The sequence below is a fragment of the Mytilus trossulus genome, chromosome 2 (genome assembly GCF_036588685.1).
Source record: "Mytilus trossulus isolate FHL-02 chromosome 2, PNRI_Mtr1.1.1.hap1, whole genome shotgun sequence".
In the NCBI taxonomy this organism is placed as follows: Eukaryota; Metazoa; Mollusca; class Bivalvia; order Mytilida; family Mytilidae; genus Mytilus; species Mytilus trossulus.
In genome coordinates, this window is record NC_086374.1 from 17984126 (window position 1) to 18000009 (window position 15884).

At 30.4% G+C, this 15884-nt stretch overlaps 1 protein-coding gene across 5 annotated transcripts in view; it reads left to right on the forward strand.

The window, feature by feature from the left end:
- LOC134706646 (mediator of RNA polymerase II transcription subunit 24-like) overlaps nt 1-15884 on the forward strand; it is a 35386-nt gene that overhangs the window by 3507 nt on the left and 15995 nt on the right. For 4 of the 5 annotated variants that reach the window (XM_063565764.1, XM_063565767.1, XM_063565765.1 and 1 more), the window contains exons 4-16: nt 106-218; nt 2407-2633; nt 2858-2981; nt 3683-3842; nt 5104-5217; nt 5581-5708; nt 6116-6202; nt 6604-6706; nt 8582-8626; nt 10365-10507; nt 10804-10933; nt 12372-12541; nt 13401-13500. In XM_063565764.1, the coding sequence (XP_063421834.1) occupies nt 106-218; nt 2407-2633; nt 2858-2981; nt 3683-3842; nt 5104-5217; nt 5581-5708; nt 6116-6202; nt 6604-6706; nt 8582-8626; nt 10365-10507; nt 10804-10933; nt 12372-12541; nt 13401-13500 (1644 nt within the window). The remainder of the gene's footprint in view (nt 1-105; nt 219-2406; nt 2634-2857; nt 2982-3682; nt 3843-5103; nt 5218-5580; nt 5709-6115; nt 6203-6603; nt 6707-8581; nt 8627-10364; nt 10508-10803; nt 10934-12371; nt 12542-13400; nt 13501-15884) is intronic. The other variant, XM_063565768.1, reaches the window with a different exon arrangement.

Below are 15884 nucleotides of genomic sequence, written 5' to 3' on the forward strand. Positions count from 1 at the left end.
AAGAGCAGAAATCTGCATAAAATTTATAGAAAAGAATAAATTATAAATATATTTTAACAATTCAGATTCAACATAATATTTACTAATGTGATTGTATATTTTCAGGTTATACCTTACAATACTGCATTAGGACTTATAACAAAATATGATGAATTCTCTAAACCTTACTGTATACTAGGTCTCATCAATATGGTGGAAAATATTGCCACAAATTTCAGGTATTCTATCATACATGTATGTAGCTCTGTTTATTTTTTTTGAGAAAGAAATGCAGACCATTTGTAGGAAAACTGCTAGTCCTATTCTCTTAAGATGAGGCTAGGAGTCGTATGCACCTGCACAGTGTGGGACTCAAAATCACAATCTCAGTGCTGACAGGCTAGTGATACACATGACTTAGACCAATCAACCACAGAGGCCCCTATTAGATACAGATAAAACAACTAAAAGCTTGAAACTTCATATCCAGAATGATGTTAAGTAAATACCACAAACAAATTTAGGTTATGGTAAAATGCGTATTTTAAATGAAAAAAAAAATCACATAATTTGCAACAGATACAAAATTTACACTAGGATAAAAAACTTAATAATACTCCTGACAAAATTCTATATTTACAGAACTAAACTCTGTGAAAATATTGTAAATTTTACAGGACTTAAAAACTACCTCAAAGAATCTCTGGTACTAGAAAAGAATTTATTTTTTAAAAGAAAACCTTTTCATAAGGCCAATATCTGCTGGGACCCCTGGCTTCCGATTTTAGAAGACTAGTTTATTATCAAAAAGTGGTGCATTATGTACCAGAATTATTTATACGTACATTCCTTCCTTATCCACACCACCACCAATGTTATAATTTAATACTGTTATATGCTGGTTTTATATATATGCTTGATGTTTTGTCTATGTTTATAACTTCATGTAGGTTCCTCTAAGTTATTGCCTGTATGCAAATATTTGAATAAATATATCCTGCAACGGCTGCAAGTAAAATATATTTATTATTTTTTTTTTTTTTTTTTTTTTCTCCAAAATTCAAAACTTCTGTGTTTTTTATTTTATTTATTCTTTATAATTTTTTTTTTTTTTTTATCTATTCAGATTTATTGATCATTCTATATTGATAATGTTTTTAGTTGGATATATTATAATTTACAATGATTTATGAATGTATATATTACAGTTAAAGAAACTAACAAATACTAATCAAATTAATTATATGCTTCTAATGGTTAACGAGGCCGGGATAAGGTACCAATATTTGGTGTATCCACTAACAAATGTAAAAATATCAATAAAGTATGATTACTTCAAAAAAAAAAAAAAAAAAAAAAAAATTTAAACTAGATATCTATTTAAGATCGTACATAGTGTTGGTTGTTTGCCTCATTGACCCACATCCCTAATATCCTTTCTAGCCCTTACCGATAGTGCTTTACTGCAAAGGGGAAGTAACTATGTTTGAGAATTTATTTGTTGCTGCTGTCAGATTTCCATCAAGAGTTGTGTCCCATGTACCACTGATTAAACTTTTTTGTTACCATATGGTTACAAGAGCGCAATTATTCGTAATGCATTTTCCATAGGGTACCACTAGTGTTCCATATTTTTTTTCTTGAAGACTACACAAACTAGGGAAAAACGGGTGGAAGTTCCTGTTACTAGAAATGCCAGTGTTGCATTACAACCAAAAAAATATAGGGTCATGCGGCTCAAATTGACTTAAAATGCAGTTGAAAAAGATCGTCTACTTTTTTCGCTTGATGAAAAAGGCATATTTTTAATGGCTCCGACGTGCAGAAATTCAAGATATTTTCTATACTTCATAAAATGTGAATATGATTTTCGGCAATTTTTAAACCTAATTGGATAAGCTCTCGATTAAATGTAATTCCAATCCTGTATCAACCAATCAGAAGCCGTATAGGATTCTTTTCTGAGTACCATCTTGGGGTAAAAAACTTGCCGGTAAAATTTAAACAAATAATTGCGCTCTTGTAACGATTATTCATTGAAAGAAATAGAAAACAATTTTGGTTGTTTCCTTTTTAAGATAGTTTAAGTTAGGATTCAAATTATTTATGCTATTTATTATGCTAAATTTTCATCAGGTATTAATAAAAACAAAAGTAAACCTATTAAATTCCATTCATATTGCAGATATATTAAACTTAACTATAAATGCCATTACCTAGACTGAAATGAAAAGTAGAAATAGTTGTAGGATACATGTTCATTTCCTTTTATTGTCAATACTTATATTCATCCATTATGGCTAGTAACTACTTATTTTGTTTAGATTAAGCATCAAAGATCAGTTATTGTATTATTTAAAAGTGTACAAAAATATATAGACTTATGTTTGAAGCATTATAAACATTTGAAAACTATTTTATTTTAAGTTTTGTTGCAAGTATGGATAATGGTCTAACCACTTGCCGCTGTTTGCAAAGTACCATACACTGGTTACTGATAGATATATTACAATCACAACAGAGAGTAAAGGAGTCGAGGCAACCACAACAGGAATACATCTCTATCATTGATAGAGCCAGTACAGCTATACAGAAAATTATAGAATTACCAACAGTACAAGCATTACTATATGTGGCTATGTCAGATGACATGGGTAAGATTTGATATATAAACTTCATTCTTAATCCTGTATTTTATTCCATTCAACTTATCAATGAGATTTACGCTTGTTATGTAGATTTCTACGAAAAACATTTAATAAAGAAATTATCCAAATTAGTGTAAAGAAGAAAATAATAACTCATTTTACTGTTAAAGCTCTTTCATGATTTCCAAAACTGTTTCCTTGATATATATTTATGGCCTGGTTCATTTCAGATAAATTTAGAGAATTTGAACAAACAGAAGTGAATGTACGTGGAACATTGAGTCAGATACACAATGATGCTTTACCAGCCCCGGCTAGACAGAAAGTGACAGCAATGTTAAATTCATTGTCAAAGTAGGTTATTTATTCCGTCATCCAGAGTTACAAACATGAACTTGGTAATCTGAGGGTCCAGATAGTTGATTACTTATGATACTGCTAGTAGAGAATTATGTAAACTATTTTTATGCCCCTGCATACATAAACTGTATTCCATTCTCTTACCTTAGTTTGCCTCTACGCAACGACACTTATACACATTGCTTATTACCACCAAACACAGATAAAGTATTTTAAGAGTATAGTTAAGTATTGTTCTTAGTAGAATGTTGTATTCATGCAATAATCTTTTAATTAACTTGAAATTAAGAAATCAATTGATCTAGTGAAAACACCTGAATCATATGAATGAGCTGGATATTTGTCTGTAAGGTAATTATTTCACATCATTGTGAAAGTAAAGAGGATAACAAAACTGAAGTTGATTAGTTTTGCATAGTTAAAATTAAGGAATGCATTTCCATCATGCATGGCTGATTCTTAGTCGAGCTTGGCTATGCTTTTAGTTCTTTTTGGTGACATCTTTTCTTCAATGTTTAAAACTAGTTTCAGATTTTCTTTTACCTTAAGAATCATTTAGTTACACTGATTTTCAAAATGTACATCTTAATTTTTAAAATTGGCTCTTTTTAACCTTATTACTGTTTTATCAGTTGCAACATAAATCATTTATAATAAGAACTTTTTTTATATGTAATTTTCCTACTTGATTTTAGGATACAAGAATTTGCACCTCCAAGTCAGGCAGTATTAGAAGTGACTACCTTACCAATATGTCCATCCATCAGTGTGTTAGTTGCCATAGAAGCCATACTGAACCCAACCAATGATATACAGCCATTTGCAGAACAAATATCTGTTACAGAGAAACTCATGGTAGCCATTCTGATTTTAAACCTAATATAGATATAAGAGTTTGACTTAAGAGAATAATAGAAGTATTTACTGAGTTAAAACATATTTATTTATAGTGGATTGGGAAACAAGTTATTGCAACTTATATTTACCCCTTTCCACTTTGCGGGTGTGAAGGCTGTCTTGTAGCGGCATTCGCCTACTCTTTTTGGAAATCTACAAGGGTGTTTTTTTACGTGCAAGAAATATGGCTCTCTCTTAACAGGGGTCAGACATTTATTGTCCCCTTCCGATGGACTGTCATTGTTTCTCAAGACCAAACTTGCAAATGGTGTCAAGAGAGAAGTCTTTACTTTATGATACAGATCTACTAGTGGATTTAAAGACAATATTTTTTGTCTCTTCCATAATTGTTTTCGTCAGTTTAAAGCATCTTTACTTTATTGTATACAAACAGCATTGAACTGAATTTTAATGTGCGTATTGTTATGCGTTTACTTTTCTGCATTGGCTAGAGGTATAGGGGAGGATTGAGATCTCATAAACATTTTTAACCCGACCTCATTTTTGCGCCTGTCCCAAGTCAGGAGCCTCTAGCCTTTGTTAGTCTTGTGTTATTTTTAATTTTATTTTCTTGGGTACAATTTGAAGTTTAGTATGGCATTCAATATCACTGAACTAGTATATATATTTGTTTAGGGGCCATCTGAAGGACGTGTCTGGGTGCGGGAATTCCTCATTGCATTGAAGACCTGTTGGTGACCTTCTGCTGTTGTCTGCTCTATGGTCGGAATGTTGTCTCTTTGACACATTCCCCATTTTCATTCTCAATTTTAAGTTATCTTAGCTAACTTGCTAGAGGGACCATGGAAACACCATTACTTTCATTGATTTTCTATTGAAAGAATAATATAAGCAACCAATCAAATCATGAGCCATTTACAAAAGAATAATGAAAACTTGTGTTTTGTATCATATTTACAACAACTAATAAAAAATATTGTTTCTACCAAGTAAACAAGCAAACATTACTTTTATGGACTAAATACACACTTACATAGATCAGCCTGTTAGACAAATTTCAATATTTATTTTACAATTGCATTATGTATACCATGCTAATTTATGTATTTTTATTAGGGTTGGGGGTACTCCTTGCAAAAACAACACATGCAACTTGTTCAAGTTGAAGGTAATGGGAAGGGGAAAATTGCATAAAAATATTTTATAAAAAATAATGTTCAGCATTCACTTTTATATTGTTTTGGTCTTGAATTTTCAGAAGTTGACACGGCCCTATCTATATAGTGAGTTGATTAGGGCCTGTTTCATGGGTCTTATAGATGCTAATGAAAAGGATAATGAATTAAACTGGGCTGCTTTCACATACCTAAAGGTAGGAAGTTGTATATTGTTAAGTATTTAATTTTGATGAATCTTAAAAGATGTGTAAAGTTTTTTTTATAAATCCATAGAATGTTAGCTTACTTTTATGTGTCATAAATAATACTACCATTGTCTACGCCATGCCAAAGTAAAATCAATTTACATGTTAACAACTCAAAACAGTTTTATATTTTACAAAGTGAACTTGTCATTGTACTATCATGGACTGATCATTTTTAAATACTTATTTAATGGTATAGATACTACACTCTTGGACAGATTAAATTGTATGTTATTGGAAAGAAATAATATGTGATTGATTGATTAGAGACAGAACTCTAAGGTAGTATAATTTGAAATAATTTTCTTGCAGCTTCCACAAGTAGTTGTAAAGATGAACCAGCAGGCTCCAAGAAATGATTTCAGTACAGATATAGAGCAAGGCATAGATCTACTTCTTAATTCTGTTCCTCTTTTGGACTTGACTGATATTAAACTAAAGTAAGTATGGCAAGAACTGGCTCCTAGAAAATAGTGAGATATAACAAGGCACAAATTGTGAATTCCCTCTTTTTTTTAACATAACTGACATCAAACTGAAGTGAGTGTAAAGCTTTCAGTCATCAAGACAGTATAATTAAATAGTTATTCGTTTTCATTCTTTTTGAACCTGTTTAGTTATTGTTGTTTGTTGATGTGGTTCATAAGTGTTTCTTGTTTCTTGTTTCTCATTGCTTATATAGCCAATTTCAGTGATAAAAACCTACCTCATATCTTTTGTGAATTTAACACTATTTTCAAGGTGAGAGTAGAAGGTATACTACATTGATTTTTAGGTTGTGCACACAATAATTACAAATTTTTTTATTCATTGACTACAAACATGTTTACATGTTTTTCTATTCCAGTTGTGATTGTGTTCAGTTTCTGTTACTAGAGTTTACTAAGCATGATCTGATTACTGAGAGCCAGTCTCAAAGACTCTTACATAGAAGGTATTTATAATTACATTGTATGTAAAGCTGGTTCCATAATTATGGATGTATAGAAAATATTTTAATAGATTCTATTAGAAGAACATGTTTCTACTTTTAGAGGTGAGTTACATAAAACAAACAGGGGTAGGCTAGATACTTATATCATACAAGGGCATTACCACTAAAAACTAAGCAGAATAGTAAAAAGCATCTTGGGTCAATTTTTCCTATGAAAGTTGCAGTAATATTTATTATATACTTACATAGTCAATAAACTAAAAATTCACACTCAAAATGTATCAAGTAAATTGGGTCAACACTTAAGTACAGACTTTACTTCAATTTGCATGTATCTTACTTGTATGTGTGACTGTTGAGATAACTGGGAAGACAAACATATGACAATACTCTACTTGTAGGAGCACTGAATCTGAGAAACCTTCCAAGGCCAGTGATGTTGCTACAAAACCTACTCCTAGCCTAATTATTAAGGCTGAACCTACAGTTGGCAGTATCTTAAAGGTATTTACAGAGATATCCTCATAGCATTATATTTCAAAGGTAATAATCATCAATATGGAATGAACTTGTCTTTGTGAGTATTTTGAAGATTATCATAAAGTCACAGCCTTCTATTTAATTGGTATACATGTATGTCATTAACAGTTGTCTTACTATTACAGGAGGAATTTTTTTTATAATTTATAATTGATATAATTCGTCTTTTGTTGAATTTAAAAAAAAATGTGATATATTCGGGATACACGAAAGTTTTCTTTTCCTACTATACAAATGCTTATTTTTTCATCAGAAAATCTTGTGTTAAATTGTATCCTGCTGGCTTTAGAGAAAACTGTTACTGAGGGGAGATAACCTGTTTTCAATGGTACCACAAAGTTCATTAAAGGCATCTTTACCCATTGTAGCAGTAATTACAACCAATAGATTTGAAATGATAATTGGCATGAATATTATATATCATAAAGTGCTTGTTATAGAAATCCAACACTGCATCTTTTAATTGTCTTTTTTGCACTGATTTGCTTATAGGAGCTTTTGTTGTACTTTTACAGCTAAGAGTGGCAAATATGAATATTTTGTAACTTGAAGAGCCTCAATAAAATGTTTTTAGTTTTCAAGTTCTGTTCAAGCCACATGTATAAATGTTCTCTCTCAAATGTTTTCATTGCCAGTAAAAAAAATCATGAAAGCAAGGCATTTATGGATGGACATAGATATCTTGTTTATTTCAATACTTCATTTTATTTTGTTACACAAGTTTTTGTTCTTCATTGTTTAACAGTATTCTGTTATAGTTAATTAAAATACATTGTTTGCTGTATATATTCAACATACTACATGTACATTTATTTTAATTAAAGAAGCTGAAATTAAAGTTTGGAGCATAAAATTATTCATTTATTTCAAAATACCAATTTATGAACCTCATGAATATGAATGAATTTATTTATTTGCAAAAGCATTTACATGCTATGGTAATCAAAACATATATTACATATATGACACAATAATAAACAGCAGAAAACAACACATCATACAAAGTTAAGTAAGAATTTGACATCTCATTTTCCATGCTGCCTTAATATAATTACATAATAGTTATGTTCCCATAGTTTTTGATGAATTCATGAGAGAAAAGCCTGTCTAGAGAAACTATCAGAGATTTGTTTTAGTTCTTTGTATCAACTTTTTATTGTTGGTTAAGATTTTTACCTTCTTGTTTTCTTTCTTGTTATTTCTTACTCATTTACGGAAAGAAATGTTTAATTTTATTATTGGAGCTTTAACACTTCTTGTCATTGCATTGCGATGTCAATATTGTTATACTGTAATTTTGCACATATCGTTAATCCGTTAATTAAAACTAGATAGAAGGATAAAAAAGAAGACTTTAATCATTATAATCTTTCTAGTGAATACTTCTTTGAGTATTTGATTAAGTTTGTATATCACTTCAATACTAGAATGCATGAATTATTGGGGGGAAAAACCCAAAGAGGTCTAAGTAATTCATCTGCAATGATCACTAGCCTGTAAAACTGAGGTTACATCTTCCAACAAGCTCTTGAATCTAATTGTAATGGAATAAATTGTCAGTCTTCTTGTCAAAGGTTGACAAACGTTTGTGGTTCTCTCAAATTATCAGCCATGATATGGCATAGTTCTAAAAGTGGCATTAACACCAACAATCAATTGAACAATTAATCAGAAAAGGCAGAGGAAAACATTTATTGTTAAAACAAACTAAGCGCATGCAATTTGAAAAATTTCTCTAGACAGCTTAAACAGTCCTCCCTTTATCTGTTTTCTCTTTATTATCAAGAAGACTCCAATAACATTTCAGCTTCTTATGGTTGTGATTTATTTTACTTTCAGACTCTGCATACAAATGTCTCTGCTCTGAACAGCTCCAGTGCAAATGTATGTCGTAGTGGTAGTAATCTTTAGTAGTTTTGTTTAGTTTTATGACAAACAAGAGGGTCACATATCTTTTGTATAAGTTATTTGTGAAGCATGTAATAGGAATTTCCCACCTATTTACAAAAAAAAGATGTAAAAGTATTTTCTTAATGGTTTTATACTCTCCTAAAGTGGCTTAGATTTATATTTATTTTAAGAAAAAGATAAATAATCATTGTTTCATGAAATTTTATAATTTTATGTTGAATAAAAATTTCTTAAAATATTGGAGTATTATGTATAAAATTGGAATAGTGAGCTTTTAACCAGATGTGGTTGGACCTCTTTTGTTTGTCATTATAGATGTTAATGTTGTTTGGTTTGTTGCCTTCAAATATTGCATCCATGTAACAAATTATCGTCACTGGGACAATTTAGGAATATGCATGTTTCTATCAAAATCTATTAGCAATATCAAAATTGTACAAATTTACATTGAATAAGAATTATATTGCACATGTAAAAGGCATAAGTGGTTAAATCTACCAATTCTGTTCTACAATAATTAAATTCACCAGCTTAATAATGCAAAAATACAGTAAATTGATGTATTCATTTGAATCTTTTGTATTTTTAACAAGATATTAGGATTACTATAAAATATGTGTTTTCTATGGAATTTCTTTCCACAATTAAAATTGATTATCATCAAGTTATACAATTATGAAATGGCAATTATTTGCCTTTCTGTGATATATATTGACCAATAAAGAAAATTCAATCATTGCTTGAGCATTTTATATAAAGAACGATTTCATATAAGTATATACATGTACCTTCATTCTTTCACTTTTTCAAGACACTATTTTTTCTCTCATTAGTAAGGAATTCACAAATATGAAATATCCACCGTTTCTCTTGCAAAATAATTGATATTAGGCTTTTACAAAGATAGTTTTGCATGCATTATTTTAGCTTGTGCCTTGCGCTGCTAAACTAAAAGTGGATTTTGTATTAACTTTAATGATGTACTTTTCATTTCAAATGAGTGTCATTTTGTTTTGACCATGTATTTGCAACTTGGTGTTTTTCTTACTGATTCAACCAAAGAGCCATGTGAAAGTTGATACTTCTGCAATCTGGTTGATCTACTGTTTTCCTTCCTCAATTGAAGCTTGGAAAGTAACCTTTTTGAATGTTTTGTTAATAACCATCTTGGCAGATACTTGACTAGTTAATCCTTGCCCAGCTTTTTTCTAAATAGTTTCCCTAAGACTGGCTAAAAGGCACTCTAAAATTTGCAAATGACATATAAATTATCGCATGTTTGTTCTTCTTTTTTTGTAGTTGTACATCCCAACTAGGTGATAGGGAAAGGTATAAAAGGGTTCTGTTGTATTTAAGGTCACAATAGGTTCTTATATACCACTATAAGGTTTCATACAGCAGAGTCCATTTTTCCTGTGTAAGACCTCAATCAATCAACAAATTTATTTTACATGTAGTTCCAACAAATCAAATAATAGAGAGAAACCAAATATGTCTTATAAACAAACAAAAAATATGCAATGTTATTATGAAAACCCTGAAAGCATTCTATTTTTTTTTGTTTAGATTAACAATTATGTGATATACTCTTTATTTCTAACAAATAAAAGTAAACAATTGTTAGCCTCTATCAGATAAGAACACATCTCCACAGATTACAAGTGACCTTGTACTGATAGTGTTGGTTATATCTAGTAATATATAATTGCAGACATTAGATGCTGACTGTTCTAAGAACCAAGAAGCTTTAATCAGTGTATTGTGTCACATGTTATCGGGGAAAAGTTTTGATCTCATCATAGCTGCTGCTGCTGCAAACGGAACATTACAGAATTTTGCTGTCAAACTTGTCAAGTTAGTATTGTTTCTTTCAGAGCTACTAGTAAATTTGAATTGTAAATACCATTAATCCTAGATAAATCTGTATTCTTACATTAAATTATTAAATCATATGCTGGCTAAAAAGACTACCACTCATACATTTACTGTCACACCACTGTAAAGGGAGATAAACTGTTTCAAAATATCAAAAGAAAAAGTATTTTTGTTTTGCATTGAATCCAATATTTGCCAAATGATATGGCTAGACTATCACTTTGAATGTACAAATGTCTAACATGTTATTTTATTTGATTTTTACAATGCTATAGGATAAATGAGTATGCTAAACAAGTACAACAAACCCAAGGGGAGAGTTCTAAAGCAGCTCAGAACAGGGCATTGCTGTTTGATATCTCTTTCCTGATGTTATGTCATATCACACAATTATATGGATCAGAAGTAAGTCAAACTTAAACAGAATATCATATTACAATTTAAGGCACATATACAGTCTGTCTAAAAATATTTTGCTTACTTTTAGAAATCCACAAAAAAATTACAAAAGAAAAAGCACCTCTTATTATTTTGTTTTTTGAGTTCCTAATGCTGTCATCATGAGAGAAACATTTTTTTCAATATTAAGTATGTTGAATCTTGAAATATTAATTCAGTTGAATTAATATTTTATACATACTTTGAAAGGAAGGTTAAAAGAAGCTTTAAAATTATCCACTTTTTATGCCCCTGCCATAGTGAAGGGGCATTCAGATTTACCCTTGTCCATCGGTACGTATGTCCCAAAGTTGGTTTCCGTTCTCTAACTTTAATTTGCTTCAATTAAATTTTATGAAACTTAGATAAAATGCTTATTACCACAAAATACAGATCAAGTATGAATTTTGGTTCAGTCACTTGAACAGTTCTAGAGTTATATTTCTTTACAAATGGAATAATTGCTGATTTTTTCTGTTTCAGTTCACTAAACTTAAGTTAGCCATGACCAAATGTTATGAAATTTATTCAAATTTGGGTAGTGTCATTTTTACCATTCTTCAGTTATGTCCCTTCATAATTTTGTATGATATGCAAGCAGGGTTATTGTCTGTGTCCGTCTGTGTCCCATCAACACATTCCTGATTTATTCTAGTTTTGTTTCTTCCTTTGGTTTTTCTCCCTTAAAATATGTATCTGCTTTTTATTGTCTTTTTATGTGTTCTTAGGATTTTTAGCTTTAAATTAGTTTTTGGAAAGATTGGAACTTGTTCTAAATCTTTCCTTAGGCACTGGCCTCCTAAACAACACGACAGGTTAGCTACTATTACTGCATGTATTCACACTGAAATATAGTTCCCTATAGTTCTCATGTATGTGCACATAATACTCATATAAACTGTGAAAATGGGTATATTTTTGGAGCAGTTCATTCAAGAATGTAATACTACGTAATTAAGGTGTGTTGATGTGCAGGCTTTTTTTAAGCATTTTGATTAGGTAATTGAGTATTGATACAATACTAGAATGCTTGACAACTGACTTTACCAAACAATCAGGGACAAGGTGGACCTTAAAATACAATTCCCCACCTCCTAAACAGTCAATCAAATTGACCACATTACTTATCAACATCATGTTACATAATTGTAAATTGGAAAAGCATTTTTATTCCTGCTAGAACCCTGCTGTTTATGCAATTTTCAGCAATACTGTCTAATTATTAATGTTCTTTTTTCCCCACCATACCTTTAATATTCAATAATAATTCAAACTACTCTTCCAATCTTTCCACAGGTGCTATCCAGCACTTTGAATATTTAAACTAACTAGGCAATATTATATTAAGTATGGAATCTTATTTTTAAAAGTAGGTGTTTTAAACGAGTTATGATTTTTCTTTCAGATAGTAACTACAGCCCCTGATTTCTTTGACACATTTTTCTATCAGTGGGCCACACAGTGTTTACCTGAGGATAGTAAATATAAGTGTATAGATAACCACACACCTACAGAACAAAATAAAGTGGACCAGTTACTTGGTAATCTGCTAAAAGCACATGAACTGAATTACATGTAAGTTCACATTACAAGTGTGTTGGCTTCTGTTACTCTTATTTCTAGTTGGAAGCATTTCATTGATTTTGATAAGTTTATTCCTTTGGTCTGTATGTCTCTTAAAGTCTTGGTCCCCCTTCCAAAGCCTACAGGAAAAGCACATTAAAAGAAATCATCTGTCAAAGGCATTTGCTTGCTTTCAGGGGGCTAGCAGGTATAAATCATTTTTTTTTTAATATAGGATTTCCCTGTATTATTTTATAAATGAACTTAATCATAAACTTAATAGAAAAATGAAATAAAAAAATGGGGTCACAATCTGCCTCCAAAAGAAGCATACATTTTTGTTAATGTTGAACTTATAGGAGAAATAGAGGTAATATCGAAATAAAAAAAGAACTGAATTACAGAAATCGCTTAAAGTTTACAATTATTTAGTTTATGTACAGCTTATTTAAAAACAATAATAAAAAATATAGGTCACTGTTGAGTTAAAAAAGATATTTCAAATTTAATGCAAAAAATTTGCATTTTTGCACCAAAGGGAGATAATTAGGTGCTTTTTCAATGATAACACCATTTCGAAAGTCATCTGGGGTCAAACAGAATCGATTTTTTTGGTTGATTTTTTATATTATATCATCAAGTAGTAACTAATAGTGTCAAAAATAAAATTAATAAAAACGAAAAAACAAATGTTTAATTTTTCGCTGAAATTTGTGGACCCGCAAGCCTCCTTAATAGGATTTAAAAAAATTATTGAAAATTCAATGTGAACATTTTGTAGTTTTAACATGTCATTGTTTGAAATTTTGTTAAAAATGCTTCTTTTGAACATGTTTTAGTTAGTGTTATTTGAAATGTGTTTATGTTGCAGTATGACCAGGTGGCAAGAAATGTGTACCAACATGCCATTTGTGGCACAAGAAATTCTGTTTGCATGGGAACATGGTGCCTTATCTCCTGACAATGTAAAGGTAGGCTTACTATTTTATTCTTCTGTCTCAATTTTTGTAAGTGCTCAGTTAACATGTTTCTTGGAAAATACATGTCATAAGTATAGCTGCATTATGAGTTCTCTCAAACTTGTATCACAGCCACTGCAAATCAATTTCCTGTTTACTGATTTCCTATACTTTCATTCATATAAATATGATCATTACCATATATGAAATTTTTGTTTTATTTTCCCCTGAAGAATTCACTATAAATCAATTTAATGAAAACATCGTGGTATCAGCATCTCTTGTATTTTACAGATAAATCAAAATTTTTGCATTTTTTTTAACACGTCAATACAATCTTGTGTTAAATTTGTTTAGATGACCTGACTCAAAGGCAATCATACCATTTCATATCTCCTTATATTTTAACTGGTTTTTTTTTCACAGTCAATACTAAGCTTTTACATTGATAGCAGCAATAGCAGGCACAATGTAAGAGTTCAACCTTTGTAAATTTTCATGCTATTGGTTTGACCCTGTTGTTGGTCAAAATCCTTTGTTTTGCACTTGAGGCTAATAGTCATGCGTTAAGACATTAGAATCTGTACAATTCTCATCAAAAATAAGATTGTCTATGCTCTCAAACAAGAAATTTGTATGCATGAACCTCCTGAAAAAGCTCTGTTTTATAAGACAATGTCCACAATCTTTCAATTGAGCATGGTGAATTATAAAGTAACACATAAATAAATCTAAAATTTCGATATTTTTACAAAATAAAGAGTATGATAAAAGAATAGGCGGTAGATCTTATGACTTTTTAAAGAATCCATACCTCATCGTTACCATTCCTTGAATTGACCTCTTCAATTCACTATATTTCTGAAGGCCATCTTTTATTGTAAAAAGAATGGTTGCAAGAAATAAATTTTTTGTGAAGTTGATGTATCCAGTTTAAAGATGGGAGATTTATTATCATCCTTTTGAATACCAAAAGTGATGAAATCAAAGACTCAGAGAAAACAAGCTGTTCCCTTTACCTCCCAATACTTTATATTCAGTAGCTATAGAGAATCACCTAGCAGACAATTAGCAAATAGTATTTGGAAAGCCTGTAAAAATATTTTGAAACCAAGAAATACACTTTTTAATGAATAAATATACATAAGGAAATATGTGAAATCATTTCATAATCCTCTGAGTTTGACACAATGAATTATTGCTTTGTTCTGGTCTTCAGAAGTTCGACAGCAACCTATTAATAGATTTTTACTGTCTGTAAAGCAAAGGCTTAATGGATAATAAATGTCAAGGTCTGATCTATCTTTATAAGCTATTATAGAGCCTTGAGCATTAAGAAGATGAATGGCACTATTTCTTGTATCGCACACAATGATGTTTCCAAGATATGTTGTTGCTATATCTCCAGGAAGGAAGAAATTTTCTCTAAGTATGCTCGATGGATGTCCGTCATAAACCCATTTCAGATTTCCATCTTTGTCTAGAGTCACTATTCTTCCCTTTACCGAACTAGTACTCAAATCTACTATACAAATGTCTTCATTGGAATTTGTAGTTATTCGCCAAGTAAAGTCAAATATGTCTAATTTGTTTGTCCCATCTGATTTTTTCAGAGTGAAACTCTTATATTCAAATTGATTTAATTCTTCTCCGTTTGCACTTAGTTTGATAATAATTTGTTTACTTTTAGTATCTTTATTTAGATTCTTCCACAAGTCTTTGTTAATAACACCTATCAGTAGACTGTTGTCTGCAGTCGTATGAAGAGCTATAGGTTTCTGAGGAGACAAATCCTTGAAAGTTTTCACCTGTCCATCTGGATTAACACTAAGGATTTTACAATAGTTTTTCATAGTGCAAAGTTGCTCTCCTGATTTTAAGATAGTCATGTCATCTTTTTCTTTCAGATTTATTGTATTCAATGTTTTGGTCTTTTCCATTGTTATTTCTAGTTTAGTTGCATTTTTGGGACTGCTTATCCAGAAAGTATTATTTTCAGATTGCAGGATTTTCTGAATGTCACCAAAATTGGTTGTAAATGATTTTAAGATTGTTAGCTTAGGTTTAAACTCTGGGTCAGGAATAAATACTATTTCTAATTTACCTATCATTTGAAGAAGCCTATTTTGTATGAAAACTCCTTCTGAAAATTGAGGTGATTGTTGAATGTAATCTATTTCTATCTGACTTATTTCAGACAAACTTTTTTCTAGTCTTTTGATATCTGTTAGCATTTTTTCTATATCTCTAGAATCTTTGCTTTCATTAATATCCATTTTACAATATGAAAGATCACTTTTGATTTCAGATATTTTGGATTTTTGTGCAGAAATGTCAGAGCTTATTAACTCCCATTTTTCATCTGATTCATTAAGTAACATTTGAGTATGTTTTTT